Here is a 15,478-nt window from a genome sequence, read left to right on the forward strand (position 1 = left end):
ACCATTCTTGCTTTCAGTGCAGATCTGCAAGAATGCATCTATATTTGGGGTGTTTCTTGGCGTGACGCCATCGCCTTTCGCCTAGCCCGTGTCGACACATTTGCGCATGCAGTAGTACGTCTCAGTTCTCACTCACGCTCACCCGAAGTCGTTCTCTGCGGTGAGGGACGGACCGTGCTGCGTTTACACGCTGTACTGCACTTCCTGTACCGCTGTACGGACCCTGTAGGACGCTGCCGTTTCTACGATGAGCATTTGAGCACGCAAGGAAATAGTGCAGGAAGCTGCCACATCTGCGGGTCACTATTCCCGGCCTGATCCGGCAGCACGGGCACGCCGACTGACCGCGCCCGCCAACGGAAGACCAGGCCACAGTAGCCAGCAGCGGCGCAAGTATCCGTCCGTCCATGTCCAGGCGTGTCCACCATGTACACGTAACATCTCTACACGTCCAACGCACACGTACGGTTGGTCGCCGGAGGCGCCGGCCGTCGGCCGCGGACGGGCACGGCAATAACTCCGGCACGTGGGCGGGGGCGGGCGGGGCCGCATGGCTTCGACGTACTGTTCCCTTGCTCGATCGATCCCCTCCCACTTGACGTCGCGCGCAGGCAGGGCCAGGACCAGCCGGGGGGGACGGCATTCACTTCGAGCTGACGCGTTTGACCGGACCAGGGCCAGGGGGGCATGCACGACACACAGGCCCGTACGGCTACGTCGCAGGCCGCATGTGAGTGCTGCGAGCGCCCGTGCGCCCGCCGTGCGCGCACGCGTCCGGAACGTCCGCGCGCGCGTTCCGGTCACCGCCGACCGCCACGGTGCCTGCCCCGCCCGCGTCGGGGGAGCTGCGAGGTTGTCCACGCCATTGCCGTGCGCGCGCATACGCCAACGCCCAACAGCCTCACCGTCAGCGAGGCCGGATTATGCGCGTTCCGTGTCCGGTGTCCCACCCAGACTGGGACCGGAAAAGCGGGGCCTCGGATCTGAAATCTTTCGTCTCCACGCGCGAGGGGGACCGTCGCGTAGGGGGCTGGCCTGGCCGCCGGTGCTGGGCCTAGCGACAAGCGCAGGCGTGCAGTTGCTCGCAATCACCGGACCCTGGGCAAGGCCAATCCTTGTCGCGTGCCCAAACAAGGGAGCAGGGACGCGGCTAAATCCAGCACTAGGCCACGAAAACTGACCCCCGGTTCCTTACCGCTCCGCGATCACGTCTGGAATGGGCACGCCAGGCAAGATGACCCGCGCCTGATGACCATGTGGCGGTAGGCACCTCAAGTTTGAGGTCTGAACGCTCCGCGCCCACTCTCGACGCGTGGCTGCGCGGCGGGCGGTGTGCCTGTGTTCGACTAGACGCCGCAAGGCTGGGCGTGGAGCGGGCCAAGGCGCGCTGAAATCCGGGGCGACGGTGACTGCACGCTGATGGAGCCCCGGGCTCCGGCACGCGCGCAGGGCCGGTCCTGCGTTTTGAGGGGGCCAGCGCAAAACTTAATTAGGGGGCCCTTGTTTAAGAAACAACTTATGTGCTCGGAAGATAAAAGGAGAATCTACTACTGTCATTTGCTTTGTTTCATTGTTGGCCTAATTTTGCCACTTGTTTTGAGCACTTGGACTTGATTTGTAGTAGCTTAGCAAGCTTTGGGTTTTAGTATATGGCAACATATTTAGTGCAAACCAACCAACCTGTGCAACCTTTGAAACTACGAATCAGGACAACAGGATGCCAATCCAATGGATGGGATGAGATGTGGGATTATTTTGTGCTTGAACCCCCCACCTGCCGACCATTTTACCAATACTCCCCCTGCTGCCCGCGTCTGCTCCCACATCGCCAGGCCCTTTCGTCGCCGAGTATGGGGCATCGTGAGTCACCCCAGATGCCGCTGCCACACGCGTGCTTCCTAGCGTCCGTCGGATTCCACCGCCCCCAACCTGGTCTGGTCCCGCCTGTGCGCCCAGCTTGGTGCCCGTCGCCCCCGCCCGCTTCCTGATGAGCCATTACTAAAATACTAACCCTCGGGATCAAAGGAACTGCCTCGAGCATCATCTTGAGCAGAAGACTTAACCCTCGTAGGAACCTGAGGATTTTTTTCTTTTCCCTTAGCAAATTCGCCCTTCTCACGAACCTCAGAAGAAATATCAATTTTAGCCGCCCCAAAGCTGCCTCCACTGTCTCACATACAACCTGAAGTGAGTCCCTCGATCCCTATAGAAGCGGCAGATTGAAGCGGCAGATTGAAAGGATCGTCATCCTCACCTGGCCCCAGGCACATGAACAGACAATAATTTTTCCTTAAGATTTGTGCTAAAAGCCTTGTTGTAGTCGAGCACAGACTGAGGCGGAGCAAAACCCTCGGGCACAAGATCCACTCTTAGAAGCATTGAGGGTTCGCTATATGGCTCTCCAGCTGTGCCAACAGTATTTTGCAATTTCATCAAAAATTTAATATGGCACCGCTAGCATCTACGAAGTTTTATTTAGGCGAAAATTCGATGACATTTTTACCTAGCTCAATAGGCACCGGGACAAATTTATCATTTTTGATAGCAACAGTAGCCTCGGGGTGCAGGTCTTTTTGAGGAGACTTTTTCTCAGCTTTGAGACGTAGAGACGAAGCCAAAGAAAAATCCACATCCAAAAATCTTTCATCATCATCATCTAGGACATTCACAATTCTTACCCCGATTTTCTTGCCAGCTTTCTTCAATTTCAGACCAGCTAAAGCGACGACGGCTTCGAGCTCTGACTTTGTGGCATCTGGCTTAACCTTGGGCTTACGCATTGTAGGCATAGAACTTTTCACAACCTCAAAATTTTTGTCAGAAAAACTCAACTGCTGATCAATAGAAGAGCCCTGACCAAGAAGGCTCTTTTTCTTAAGAGCCTCGAGACCAGAAGTCTTGGATTTTTTTACCAATCTCGACCACGGGCAAAGAAGCTGAGTCCTCAATTTTCTTCTTCTTCTTCCCTTTTCCCCGTTACCATCAATTTCAATAGAACTAGTCGCACCAGCCTCACGCATATGCTTAGAGGGTTTGCGAGGTTTGATGTGAGGTTCCACCTTTATACCCATCTCGAACAACACACAGTTCACTCAGAGACCATGTGTAAGAATCTTATGAGCAGACAAAAACTCACTCTCGTGACAGCGTCCCAAGGTATCCACATCCCGCCTCTCGATCTCGTCAACAAAAACACAAGCATTAGCCCCCTCTGGCAAACTCAATCCAAAAAGAGGAAATGGAACCAGTCTAGGGCACCACTGCACAGTCACCATCACAACTCCCTTTGGCGTCCATCCACGAGAAAGGGGCCAAAGGTCTGCAGCCAAAAGTTCTTCAACCAAATCCCGCCCAGCAACAGACGAACAAGCAAGAACAAAGGCATCCTCGCAAACCCAGAAAGTCTTTGTTCTCAAGAAAGTTGGAACAGATGTAATATTCAAAGGAGACATCGAGCTGAAGAATGGGTAGAATGGCTAACCACAACTAGAAGCCTTAGACATGTCTACCTTGATGTAAAACCAATAGGCAAATAAGAATGAAAAATAAAAACAACAAGCAAAAGAGCAAAGGGCAAATAAGAATGAAAAATAGGGATCAGAGGAATACCTTCGAAGCTATGAAGATCGACGCAAAGAACTGATGAAGCGTGAATCTCAAAGCACTAAGCAAATAGCGTGCAATCTCACATCAAAACGTGAGGGTAGCTTCGAGCGACCCATACCCCCAGCTTTTACAGGGAAGCTAACCGGTGCGAATAAATGCCTCGAACCTCAAACCGAAGTCTAAGCTACAACCAATCAAAAATTGACACGATAGGCATAAAAAGTTACCGTTAGCTCATCTCTCCTCCGACGCTCGAGGGAGACATTTTTGTTAAAAGCGATCCTTTGTCGCGGGTTCGGCCCATCGAAGTCGACCCTCGCCCACGAGGGGCTACTGTTGAGGATTGCCAAAACCTAAACACCCTCGAGCGTCGTACGTGAAATAAAAACCCTTTAACCTTGCAAGTTTCGGACCAGGAAACAAAACTTAGTTAACCTCGCAAGTTCTATGGGACTCCTCTAGCGGTAAAACTCGTACCCTTGCATCACCTTTGCTACTGAAGGGGCTCGAGGTTGGCGACTGAAGAGTGATGGCTAGACTCCAATTGAGCTAACCCTCGAGTGTTCGGAGTCGGTTCTGAATACTGAGCTTTTATCTTTTTACTCTTTACTCAGAAACAGTACTCGGAGAGAACTGCACGAAGCTATGAGTTCTCGACGAAGCTTAGCGAAGCATGCGCCTCGAGGCTAGACGTCCATCTTGGATCAGGGATGGAGTCTCGAGGCTAGAGGATCAACTTGACGCGAAGGTGAAGTCTCGAAGCTGGAAGGATGGAGGCGTGAAAAACGTGACCACGTGGAAGAATTAAATTTGTACACATTACCACCAAGGACCTTAATATACAGCATATCCTAGGAATGTTGTGGTTGAGGAAAGACATTTTTGGAATGTTAAGTGGCTCACGGGTCACTATAAAAGGGGAGCCCTACCCCGTTGTTAAGGGGATCTACTGCTCTCTATTTTTCAAGTGTGATTCTCTTTTATTCACAAAGGTGTTCGGTGTCAAATTCCTTTGAGACCAACACCTACCTCCGTCCCTAATTATTGTGATAATGAGTTGAGCAATCTGAACAGGAATAATCCAACCTAACCCGCTTAGTTGCTAAGAAATCTTCACAAGGAAATAATACAATTGGACAAAATAGATAATGAGGATCAAGCACATCTTCTCTTTGGTTGTGCAATAGAGCATCATTGAAGAATGGCTAGAGAACCTTGTTTAGTCCATCTCATTTTCTTTGTTTCCTTTTTTCTTTCTTGATTTGTCTCATACAAACTTTGTATATACAGTACGTGGAAACCCCTGGTGATGCTTTAGAAAAAAAATATTGAGAAGCTCGGAGATTTCAATACGTTCCTTTTATGTGCGAAAATGTTGACAAGTTCGGATATTCCAGTGTATACTTTTTTTTTCTTCTGAAAACAGATTTCAATACCGAAGATACCGATGGTACACGACGCGCTGGTCTGTTGCCTGCACTAACGCCTAAAATTCTACACCTGACAGTAAACTGCTCCGAAATCCGAATGCAGCTGCTCCTGCTGGAATGAAATGCCACAAATACCTGATGTGGTGATGTGAGCTCCCGCGTACAAATGTTCCCTCCACGGCAAAACTAAAGGCCAAATCGAGCAAACGAGCATGAATGCAGCAGATCAGTCGCGCCACTCCGCCGCTCCACTTTTGCCTTCTTCAGCCACCCACGCAGTCCCGTCTGCATCTCTGCAGGGATTCAAAGTAGGCAGCCGATCACAGGTCGCGAACCAAGTACAGGTACAGCGACCTGCCACGCACATGCGGTGCACTCGAGCACACACGAAAAGTCGTCTGCGTCGTCAGGCCGGCGCGGCGCACAGACTAGTTGAAAGCAATCCAACGAGTACTGACTACTGAGCCTGCCGTTCAAAAGGGCATCCATCCAACAGCTAGTCTGCTAGCTCCATGATTCCGAACGGGCAAAGAGCAACACGGGAGCCGCGAGCACAGAGTCCATGAGCACAAGGCAGTCGTACGAACACGACGTGCTCGATCGTTTTCTCTCGATTCCCAACCGGCCCTTTCCCTCCGTTTGCTTGCACGTCGTAGATTGCGATATATACGAACCTCGTCATTTCATGACAGGAGCGACACATGCTTTGCTGCCTTTGTCACATTTTTGCTGTTGCAGCCACTGATTATTCCATGTGTACGACCTGCCTTTGTAGACCTGTCTCTCTACATTGTCGCAGTTATTGTATCGTGTATCAGAACATCGTACGTCTGCCTAATGGCTTCTCTCCGATGAATAGTTGTTTATGGAGAAATTCTCCTATCTTTTTTTTTCCCGAAAATATTGCAGGAGCAGTCAGTTAAGGTCTTGTTTAGTTGGCAAAATTGGAAGGTGCCAAATTACTGTTACAGCACTGTAGCACACTGTAGCGTTTCGTTTGTATTTATGAATTATTATCCAAATATTGACTAATTAGACTCAAAAGATTCGTCTCGTAAAGTACAACAAAACTGTGCAATTAGTTTTTAATTTCGTCTATATTTAGTACTCCATGCATGTACCGCAAGTTTGATGTGATGGAGAATTTTCTTTTTGCATAGTGTCAAAGTTAGGAGTTGGGGGTGAAGTGAACAAGGGGTAAGAAGAGGAACAAGCAGGTCTTACAAGCTGCTGGTAGTAGTACTACTAAAGAAAGCGTTGAGTAAGAAATGCAGGATGCTACAATAATCATCAGAATCTGCAGGCCTAAACAAGAAGCGGTCAGCGATCGACGGAGTCATGGAGCCAACCACCACGAAAGAATACACTACACAAATGTGATAACCTATTCAAAGCAGCTATTGGAGACACATGCATGTACCTGGCGCCACAGAGCCGGCATTGATAGGGATCAACAGTACCGAAAGGATCAGAGGAACGGCGCCAGTCTGATGACACGGACACTTAAAACCCATCAGGCTCCCCTGAATGTTCATCATCACCTGCTGCGGAATCGTCCCAGCCTGCACCAATTCCCATTTAATTTCGCGATCAACTTTTGCGTTGTCCCAGTGCCACGATTAAATGCCGAGACGCCAGTGGGCAGCTAGATGACAAGCGCATGGGAGCAGTCGGGAAGAGACAAGGGCATGCAGACGAGGGGCGAGAGTAGCAGAAAGAACTGAGACCAAGACAAGCCCTTCAGCTTGCTTGCAAGTTGCAACTTCGTCGTACCAGAGCTAAAAGAAACAAAAGAACAGCGAGAACAGACAGCGGAAGAGTCTGTAGCTGCTAATCGAACCTGGCGCCTACCGTTTTCCTCCGACGATCCTTCCTTCCCAAAATCACTACTTGCTATAGCTAGTGTGGTTACAGGATGGGCGAGGTGCTCGAATTCCTCTCGCACGGCGTCGCCTGGGGACCGCGGCCGGCGACGAACGTCTCGACGGCACCAGCGCCGATCCCGGCCATCCCGACTGCGCCGCCGATTGGCTGGATGAACGCCGAGAACCCTCTGCTTGCCGACGCGCCGGTCGGGCTCATGCCAAGACCCAGGAAGTCCAGGGTAGCCGGCTTGCCGCTGAAGAGCGACGACTGGCCCATCATGAGATCCGGCAGGCACACCGGAGCGCCGCTCGAGTCGTACGGCAGCCCGAGGCCGAGCCCGGGCGACAGCATCGGCGACGGCTCTGGCTCCATCCGCTGCGGCCATTGCTGCATTGAGGTGTCCGGTAGTGATGCTTGCATGGCTTCGTGGTGGTGCTGCTGGCCTGACGAGGAGGCCCCCGGCGATGACGAGACGTCCAGGCCCAGGCAGCGGAGGAACGACGAGCTCGACGAGGTGGCGCCCATCTGCGCCGCCTTCTGGAGCAGCGCGGTGGCGGACATGTGCGGGGACGGGGAAGGCGGAGGAGGAGGCGCGAACTGTTGGCGGTCGGCGGCGGCTGGTGCCGAGAAGATCGAGGACGATGCATCCGTGGCGAGGCACAGAGATGGGGGCTTGGCCGGCAGAGCGCGCTCCGGGCGGCTAACCCCTCCGCCGAGGTCGGCGAACTGCGGCGCTGGGGCCATTGACGACGGTGCGAACATGCCGCCGATCAGACTTTGTGATGTCCCCGCGACGCTGCTGCTGCTGCTGGCGCTGACATTGGCAGCGGCGGCCGAAGTCTGCGAGAGCACCGGAACGGCCGCCTGCGGTGGCGCGAACTGAACGGGCTCAGGCGTATTGGTCTCCGGCTCTGCATGCATTGCAGCGAAGCATTAGCAAATCAGGAGAAAGAATCCGATTCACACCAGATTTATTAGTGTAAAAAAAGCGCTAAAAGCTCGAGCAATAAAGACATGCAGAAAGCAACCAGCCGCCATGATGGGATCTTTTTCATGTGTTCGTGGGCGCACTTTTTTAATCATCTGATTCAATGTTCTGAGAAGTTCAGAAAGGCGCACTTTGCATGATCCCGGAAAGAAACCAAAGAACAATCCAGCCCCGCAGTCCCAAGATTTTAATCGCCGTCATCTCCCTCGTGTGAAGTCATGGCCTGATGGGGGCAGCATGTGAGAACTGGTGGCAATCGAGTTCCGAGACGCGTGCAAGAACACAGTGCTTCACCCCCAGCTCCGGGACAAGGCCGTATTTTTTTAGCCCTCCCAGATCCTGACAAAAACCATCACAGAGACCTCCTCCCCCACAAACTTGAAAACTCCATGACATTCCAAACCCAAACATGCATCGAAGGTGTACTGCTCCAAGGACCATCGAGTTTGACCACAATAAGGCAAGCACGGCTAGAAGATGATAAGCAATTAAGCATAGAAGACTGACCATTACGTTGCACCGGGCGATGAGGCGGCGCAGGCGCAGGCGGCGGCGGGGGCGGCTGCTGCCTCAGCGGCACCGGCGCGGCTGGTACTGGGGCCTGAGTGAGCGGGGGAGCCGGTGGCGGACCGACGGCCGCTGAGCCCCCGTTCTCCTCGGCGGGAGGGGCCTCCGCGCGTGCCTTGGCGCTCTCCTCCGCCAGCGCGTCGCAGAAGGCGCGGTGGGTGATGAAGCTGTCCCTCCTGCAACGTGGGCACGGCGAACCACAAGTCAGTCAACGGAATTGAGTGGGTGGAGAACGAAGCAATTGATGAGGAGTGAAGGGGACCAGAGAGGAGAGCAATTCAGGAGGAGGGGGGCGGATGCCGGACCTGGAGAAGAGGGTGCCGCAATCGCATCGGTACTCCCGGGAGCCGCAGGTCTTGACGTGCGCCTTCCAGTCCGACTGCACGGCGTACTTCTTGGAGCACTTGTCGCACTTCCACTTCTTCTCGCCGTGCTTGCGGCAGAAGTGCTTCTTGATGCCGGTGAGGTCGCCGAGGGCGCGCGACGGGTCGTGGTGCACGCAGCTGGGCTCCGGGCACACGTACACCCGCTTCCGGGCCTCCTTGCCGCTCCGCTGCCGGAGCTTCCACGGCAGGTTGTGGCCCCGGCGGTGGAGCTGCAGGTTCTGGTCCCGCTGGAACCCCTTGTTGCAGATCTCGCACACGAACCGGTTCGTCGCCAGCAGCGTCTTGGGCGACAGCGCGATCACCTCCGCGTCAGGATCTGCACCACCACCACCACCACCCATGGCGCCGTCGCCATCGATCACGACAAAGAGCTAGCCGGCACGCACGGCACCTCGGACCACTAAACGACGAGTAAACAAAAAGGAAAAGAAAATCAATCACCTGGCATGCCGGGGAGGGCACGCTTCTTCTTGGCGGGCGGGCCGGGCGGCGGCACCGGCGCGGCCCCGCCGGAAGACGACACGGCCGTCGTGGGCGTCGCCTCCGCCTCCATACCGGAATCTTCGCTTTCGCAGAAAGGTCCCCGGCCGAGAGCAGCGCACTACCACAGCCAAGGAATCGAGCCGCAGCGAGCATAAAACGAGCGCAGGGCGGCGACGCGGCCGCGGCGGCAACCACCGGTCACCGGCTGGTTCGCTCTGCTTGTGTGGGAAGCTAGCTCGGGACGGCGGCTGACGAGAGCGAGCGGGCGAGAGGGAGGGAGGGGAAGGTGTTGGAGCAGTCGCACAAGCCGCTAAAAAAGACGGGGATAACGAAGGGAAGCCCACAGCGGTGGCATTAAGTGGGTGGGTGAGCTCACCGGCGGTAAGGGGTGCCGTGGAGGGATCGCCGCCGTCCACGTGGGCAGGCGGCGGACGGGATGGGCATCTGCATCTCGCTAGTGGAGTCAAGCGGGGCGCCCGGCCCGGCAGGCGCCCTGTCGTGTAGCGCGGGGGCTAATATTCTTTGTGGGGTTTTTCGCCATTTTCTTTTTGGAGGGAGGGTTGTTTCGGGCAGAGCGGAAAAAGGTTCGGGGGGAGAACACCACTGTTTGCAGAGAGTGATCAAGCGGCTGTCACTCTCGGCTTTGATTGCGTTGCTTGTAATGGAATTCTGGAGCTTCGGTTGAACTTTGATGTCCCTCCAAGTGTGTGTCCATGTGCGGTCGTGCATTTTGGTGAAAGAGCATACCGAACCGACCGTCTTATAGCCACACTTGGGATTCATTCGTATTCCGAACTTTAAATCTGTTTTGGATTTCTCTGTGATTTACAAGGAAGAGAGACTAGCGCCTCGACGTCCAAATTGTCCAATCAGTAGCGTAGGAGCACGTGCATCGGTCGCTGGAGCTGACTTATTCGCCAGCTGATGTGGCCGTGAGCGACACCATCGCTTCCCATCGCGCTAGCTAAACACTTTTTCACTGTTCACTGTTCAATTGTTCAGCTAGCTCAACTTACTCCCGTTGGAGCCGCCCTGAGGATAAGCCATTAAGCTGGGCCTGCTGGGGGCGCCGGCTACATCATAGTATCCGAGAGATCGAGAGGCCCTGGTGGACCAACACGCCAGCAATAACCTGGACCAGCCAAGACGTTGCTTACATTCGCCGGATGCCCATCCATGGATGCACGCGCGAGTTTATCCAAGGATCCCTGCAACGTAGACGCAAGAGCACGAGAGGTTCCTGGACCTGGACATCGCCATCCAAAAAGGATGGTTGTTTTGTCTCGTTTCCCACGAGTTTTGGTTTCCAACCGGACCCCAATGTGTCTCGGTCGCTGGGGAAACGGCATCTTAGGGTGCGTTTGGTTGCGAGGACGAAGTGGGACGGGACGGGACGATCCCACTTCGTCCCGCGTTTGGTTGGAGGACAGGTGGGACGGGGACATCCCTACGAGGGAATATACCCTCCAGATGCGGGATGCCCCCGTCCCACCAAACGAGACGGACGGGGCATCCCACTTTGCCCCCGTCACGCGCCGTCTGTCCATGCGTGTCGGGATTGGGCGAGCGCCGGCGGCCGGTGGGCGAGCGCCGGCGGCCGGCGGGCGCGGGCGGGCGCAGTCGAGCGCCGGCGGGCGCGGGCGGTGGCCGGCGGGCGAGCGGGCGCGGGCGGGCGAGCGGGCGGCGGCCGGCGGGCGAGCGGGCGCGGGCGGGCGAGCGGGCGGCGGCCGTCGGGTAGTAGCGGGCGCGGGCGGGCGAGCGGACGTCTACCGTCGGGCGTGCGGGTGCGTCCGGCGGACGCGCGAGCGCGGTCGTGCGCGGGCAGGCGACCGGCAGGCGAGCGAGCTCGAGCTGCGGCTGGCGAGCGGGCGCGGGCGGCGGCTGGCCGGCCGAGCGGGCGCGGCCGGGCGGGCGCGAGCGGGCGCCGGCGCGCGGGCGCGGCCGGCGGCCGGCGGGCGCGAGCTCCACCGCGGCCGGCCGGTGGAGGAAGAAAATACCTGTTAGTATGACAGGTGGGTCCCACGAACGGTGTTAACAGGAGAAGAAAACGGTGCTTGTCCCGTCTATAGCGATCTCTCCAACCAAACAAAAAATAGGATCATCCCATCCCATTCAACCAAACAAGAAATGGGATCATCCCATCCCGAAAAACTGGAACGGGACCGTCCCGTTCTACATTGTCTCCCAACCAAACGCACCCTTACTTCCACGGCGTTGATCTGCTTGGCTGCCTAGTTGACCAATGTTTCTAGTTTATTTCTTTTATTATGGTGCTCGCTTCAGCTGCCCGAGTCCAAAAGAGCTGTGCTTCAGTTGCATTTAGCTTTCTCCAGCAAGCAAAGGAAAGCTTAGTTTTTTCTTTACCTTTCCTGATCCTTTCGGGCTCTTCAGTATTGTACGCGCTCTGTATTATAAATGAAAGAAGTGACGAGCAAAGCAGAAAGCGACCTGTGAAAGCTACGACCTTTTTTCAGTTACACTGAGCGAGCTAATTGTCACGGTCTCATGAGTCTGAGCCACGATCTGACTGGAAAGGAAGGAAGAATACAGGGAAATTCAGGAAGAAGAACTCTGGAAGAGAAGGAAGAACAGAACAAGGAGAAAGCAACAGAAAGGTTCAGGAATAGAATGGAGGTCCAAATCTTCATTGATTCCCTTTCATGTGCTCCGTACACTTTATATCCCTTTTGGTTACAACAACCTGGGCCCACTTCTAACAGTCGTGATCAAATAACTAAGCAACACTTGTTTACAGCTAATACACAGCACACACACGCGCTACTGCACGCTCTGACGTTCATTGCTGCTCCCATCTTGTAGAGATGGAATGCTTACTAGGGACATGACACTGCCGCCCCCACGAAAGCCAGCTTGTCCCCAAGCTGGAGCATCAGAAAATGTACGACGCAAATCTTGAGTCTCCTCCCACGTTGCAAGGCTTGCCGGCAAATCAGACCAGTGCACAAGCAGCTGAGACACAACTGAAGAACCATGAGAAACCACTCGATGATCCAACAGAGCCACTGGGATCATGTGAACTGGAGCAGCTGGATGAATAAGCTGAAGCGAGCAGGCCGCTGGACTACCGATCCAAACCTATTCAATGTCGACGAGCAACGAGCATGTACGTAGCACAAAATAACGTTTTCATTTCAAACTTTTCTCGACCGAAGTCATATGCCCAGTTTTTTTTTTTGAAAGCTTAACGATCTTTCAATAAAAAAGCTGCTCTCCTACTGGTGTGGCAAGTGACCGAAATCAATCACGGCTCGAGGAAAAGAACAAATCGAATCCAACGTGTCCTGCGATTTTATAATCCGAGCGGCCAAAGCCTACCTCTTATAGCATTTGAAAAACGCATACCCTGGGCAGTGCCACGCATACGCGGCGGTGGCAGATACTACCAAAAAGCAAGCCGGCATGGGGTTTTCTCCTCCTCAGTTCCGTGCCTTCGCCCTTCGCCATCATGACAACCATTGACCAACGCAGTTGGCTTTATCCCCGCCTCCTCCTGCGCTCCAGCCAGCGCATCCGGTCTACTCCGCCTGGATTTCTTTATCAGGTTTAGCTCACTTAACCGCTTTACAAGAGTGTTGTTGGGATCAGGCCGGTTAGCTTATCATAACCACTTATCTTAACATGTTGCTGTCTGTCTCCTCCGTCAGAGCGCCTGCTGCTCACCGTCGGCACCGTCCGACAACGCTGACTGGTGGGTGGGGTCTGGCGGTGGCATGGCCCACCTGGTGTTCTCACGAAGCTGTTGGGAGCTTTGCGAAGGGCTCTGGAAGTGTTTGCTTTTGTGTGGTACCAGCTCTTGTCAGCATCTGATTATTTTAAGCGTCTGATTTGGCTTGTTTATCGTGGGCAAGGAAGATTCGGAGTTTGTTCAGCGCTGCGTAAATCACGTAATGCGTAAACAATGTAGGAAAGCTTTTACTGTAGCGTTTTTGGCCCATCACTCTCCTCCCCAACTTTTTCTAGTACGGGCATTGACTATTTGGCTGATAGATCTGTCTTGGGAAATTTCTTGTGGCCCTTCTCGCCCAGGACTGCTGTGCCTGGATCCAAGGGCCGAGATGCATCGTGCCATGTGTCTGGCCGGCCAAAAGTAGACGAACGGGAAAGTGTTTTTTTCCCCCGGGGTGTGTTCTTGAGTTCTTTGTTGCCAATCCATGTGAATGGTTAGTTAGCTCATGCACCGCCATGCAGTCAATTTCAGCATGCAGTCAAGTGTAGCACGTTCAAACCGAAGAACATGCATCTGGGGACGGATGCGTCGTAGTAGTTCGTACATCACGTTTCGCTTTGACCAATTGATGCGAGCGTACGCCATCGTGTCCAAATTCCAGGCATTGTCGCTTGGGCCATCACGGCAGCTATCACTGTTGCATTAGATACTTCCGTGCGCTTGTCGGCTTGCAATTTGTGAACGTGCACATGTACATAAGTGACGTGACCTTCAGGTTCACCGCGCATGGTTAAACGTAATGCTTCATGTAGTTTTTTTTGGGCGCGGTCACCTTTCGCAGGTCTTTAGCTAGCGAAAGGTCCTGTTTGGATTCATCATCTTGGTTAAATTTAGCTCATTTTGATCCAAACAGGGCAGCTAAAGATCTCCCAGTTAAATTTAGCCCTTTAACTAGCTCCAACCAGCTAAACCCTACTCTCCACAATCTCAATAAAAATCCCTCCGCAATTAATGAAGAGTAGCATGGTAATTTATTTTTAACAACTAGCATTTAGCTAGTGGATCCAAACACCCTTTGCTAAAATTTAGCCCGCTAAAAAGAAACCTTCAAACTTTAGCGAGCTAAATTTTAAATGGGTGGATCCAAACGGGACCAAAGTTTAGGAGCTTTTTTTAGCTAGATAAAGTTTAGCTATGAGTGTTTGGATCCTCTTTGAAAATGTATTTGTCTATCCTATCCCTCATTCTCACTTTAAATATTTTTTCTGAGGAAGGTGGAGAGCCAGTTTGATTTTTTATTATTTTAGATGAGTTTAGCTTGTATTCAACAAGCTAAAAATATTTAGCCAGCTAAAATTTAGCTGGATCCTATTTGTATGCATAGCAGCTACATTTAGTTAACTAAAATTTACCTGATGGATTCGAACAGGATCGTAATCAGGTCGTGTAAATGCGCCCTACCCATTTCAGGTAACACACACTTGCTGTTCTTCCGGTCTGCCATGCCCAAGCTTGTAATTGGCCGTCGAAATGGATGGATCGTACCTGAAAGCCTTTCCTGAGTTTTTTTCCCATGTTTCCGTTCTTAGAAAAAGCTTCAGCTGGACCCTGGAGCAGGCCCTTGCTGTGAGTAGAGTCCATCGAGGCGAGGGATACGATTGCGGAATAACTTGGGGTCCAGCCCACCAACTCAATTAATAACTCCTCATCGCTGTGATAGCCCCCTCACCTAAGAACAATCATATCCGAAAGACACTGTTTTAGTATCACTCACCGGTCATTTTCGACGCGCTACCGACGGTCACTGTTCTTGGCAAACTTGTGCATCCAAACTAGCAGCCAGCATCAGCCCGTAGAGAAAAGTCAAGAGGAATTAAAACTCGAGCACACCCTGAACCTGAATGAATGTTGGAGAACAGTCCCTCACACCTTTCACGTGGTCATACTGTACACAACTACACGTAAATGTGGTTACACTACAACACTACACATGCTGGAAGCTGTGCACATCTTGGCCGTCCGACCGTTGATGCAGGAGATACACCCGAATCCGTCGGTGTGAGGAACGGGCTGCTCTGATCTCTGAACGTCCGGTGCGCGCACGCGCTGTGGGCAAGGTAAAAAAATAGTCATAGTTTTAGAGCGTATATGAATATTAACATCAAAATTACTAAAAAATTATTTTGAAAATTTTAAGTTCACCATTATTAAGAATTGCAAATAAATAAATATAATTAAGATGTATGGATATATATTAACATTAAATTCTCATATCAATAAATAAAAAATTCATTTTTCATTTCATAATCCTTCATCATTACCTACATAATCCTTTTAAACATTATTATTACTATTTGATTCATATTCATATATCACTTGAATCATAAATGTAGCCAAATGTAGCAAATAGCGATCTAATATGAGCAATAGTGAACACTAAGTCTAAACATGATATCTTAGGTTC

At 52.6% G+C, this 15,478-nt stretch overlaps 1 protein-coding gene across 1 annotated transcript; it reads right to left on the minus strand.

Annotated features, from left to right (window-relative positions):
• Window positions 1–6,740: 6,740 nt before the first annotated feature.
• On the minus strand, window positions 6,741–9,641 carry LOC101758522 (protein indeterminate-domain 1). The gene is made up of 4 exons (XM_004985278.3): window positions 9,285–9,641; window positions 8,763–9,159; window positions 8,398–8,633; window positions 6,741–7,813 (listed from the first exon to the last, which is right to left on the minus strand). The coding sequence occupies exons 1-4, from the start codon at window positions 9,394–9,396 to the stop codon at window positions 6,945–6,947; spliced, it is 1,614 nt and encodes a 537-aa protein (XP_004985335.1). The 5' UTR covers window positions 9,397–9,641; the 3' UTR covers window positions 6,741–6,944.
• Window positions 9,642–15,478: the final 5,837 nt, after the last annotated feature.

The sequence above is a fragment of the Setaria italica genome, chromosome IX (genome assembly GCF_000263155.2).
Source record: "Setaria italica strain Yugu1 chromosome IX, Setaria_italica_v2.0, whole genome shotgun sequence".
Classification (NCBI taxonomy): Eukaryota; Viridiplantae; Streptophyta; class Magnoliopsida; order Poales; family Poaceae; genus Setaria; species Setaria italica.

Excerpts from the sequence above, each read along its gene's own strand:
- LOC101758522 (XM_004985278.3), bottom strand. The coding sequence starts at position 9,396 with ATGGAGGCGGAGGCGACGCCCACGACGGCCGTGTCGTCTTCCGGCGGG. Across the intron at positions 9,160-9,284 it reads TGCCCTCCCCGGCATGCCAG|ATCCTGACGCGGAGGTGATC; the intron begins GTGATTGATTTT and ends GTGGTGGTGCAG. Across the intron at positions 8,634-8,762 it reads TGCGGCACCCTCTTCTCCAG|GAGGGACAGCTTCATCACCC; the intron begins GTCCGGCATCCG and ends CCCACGTTGCAG.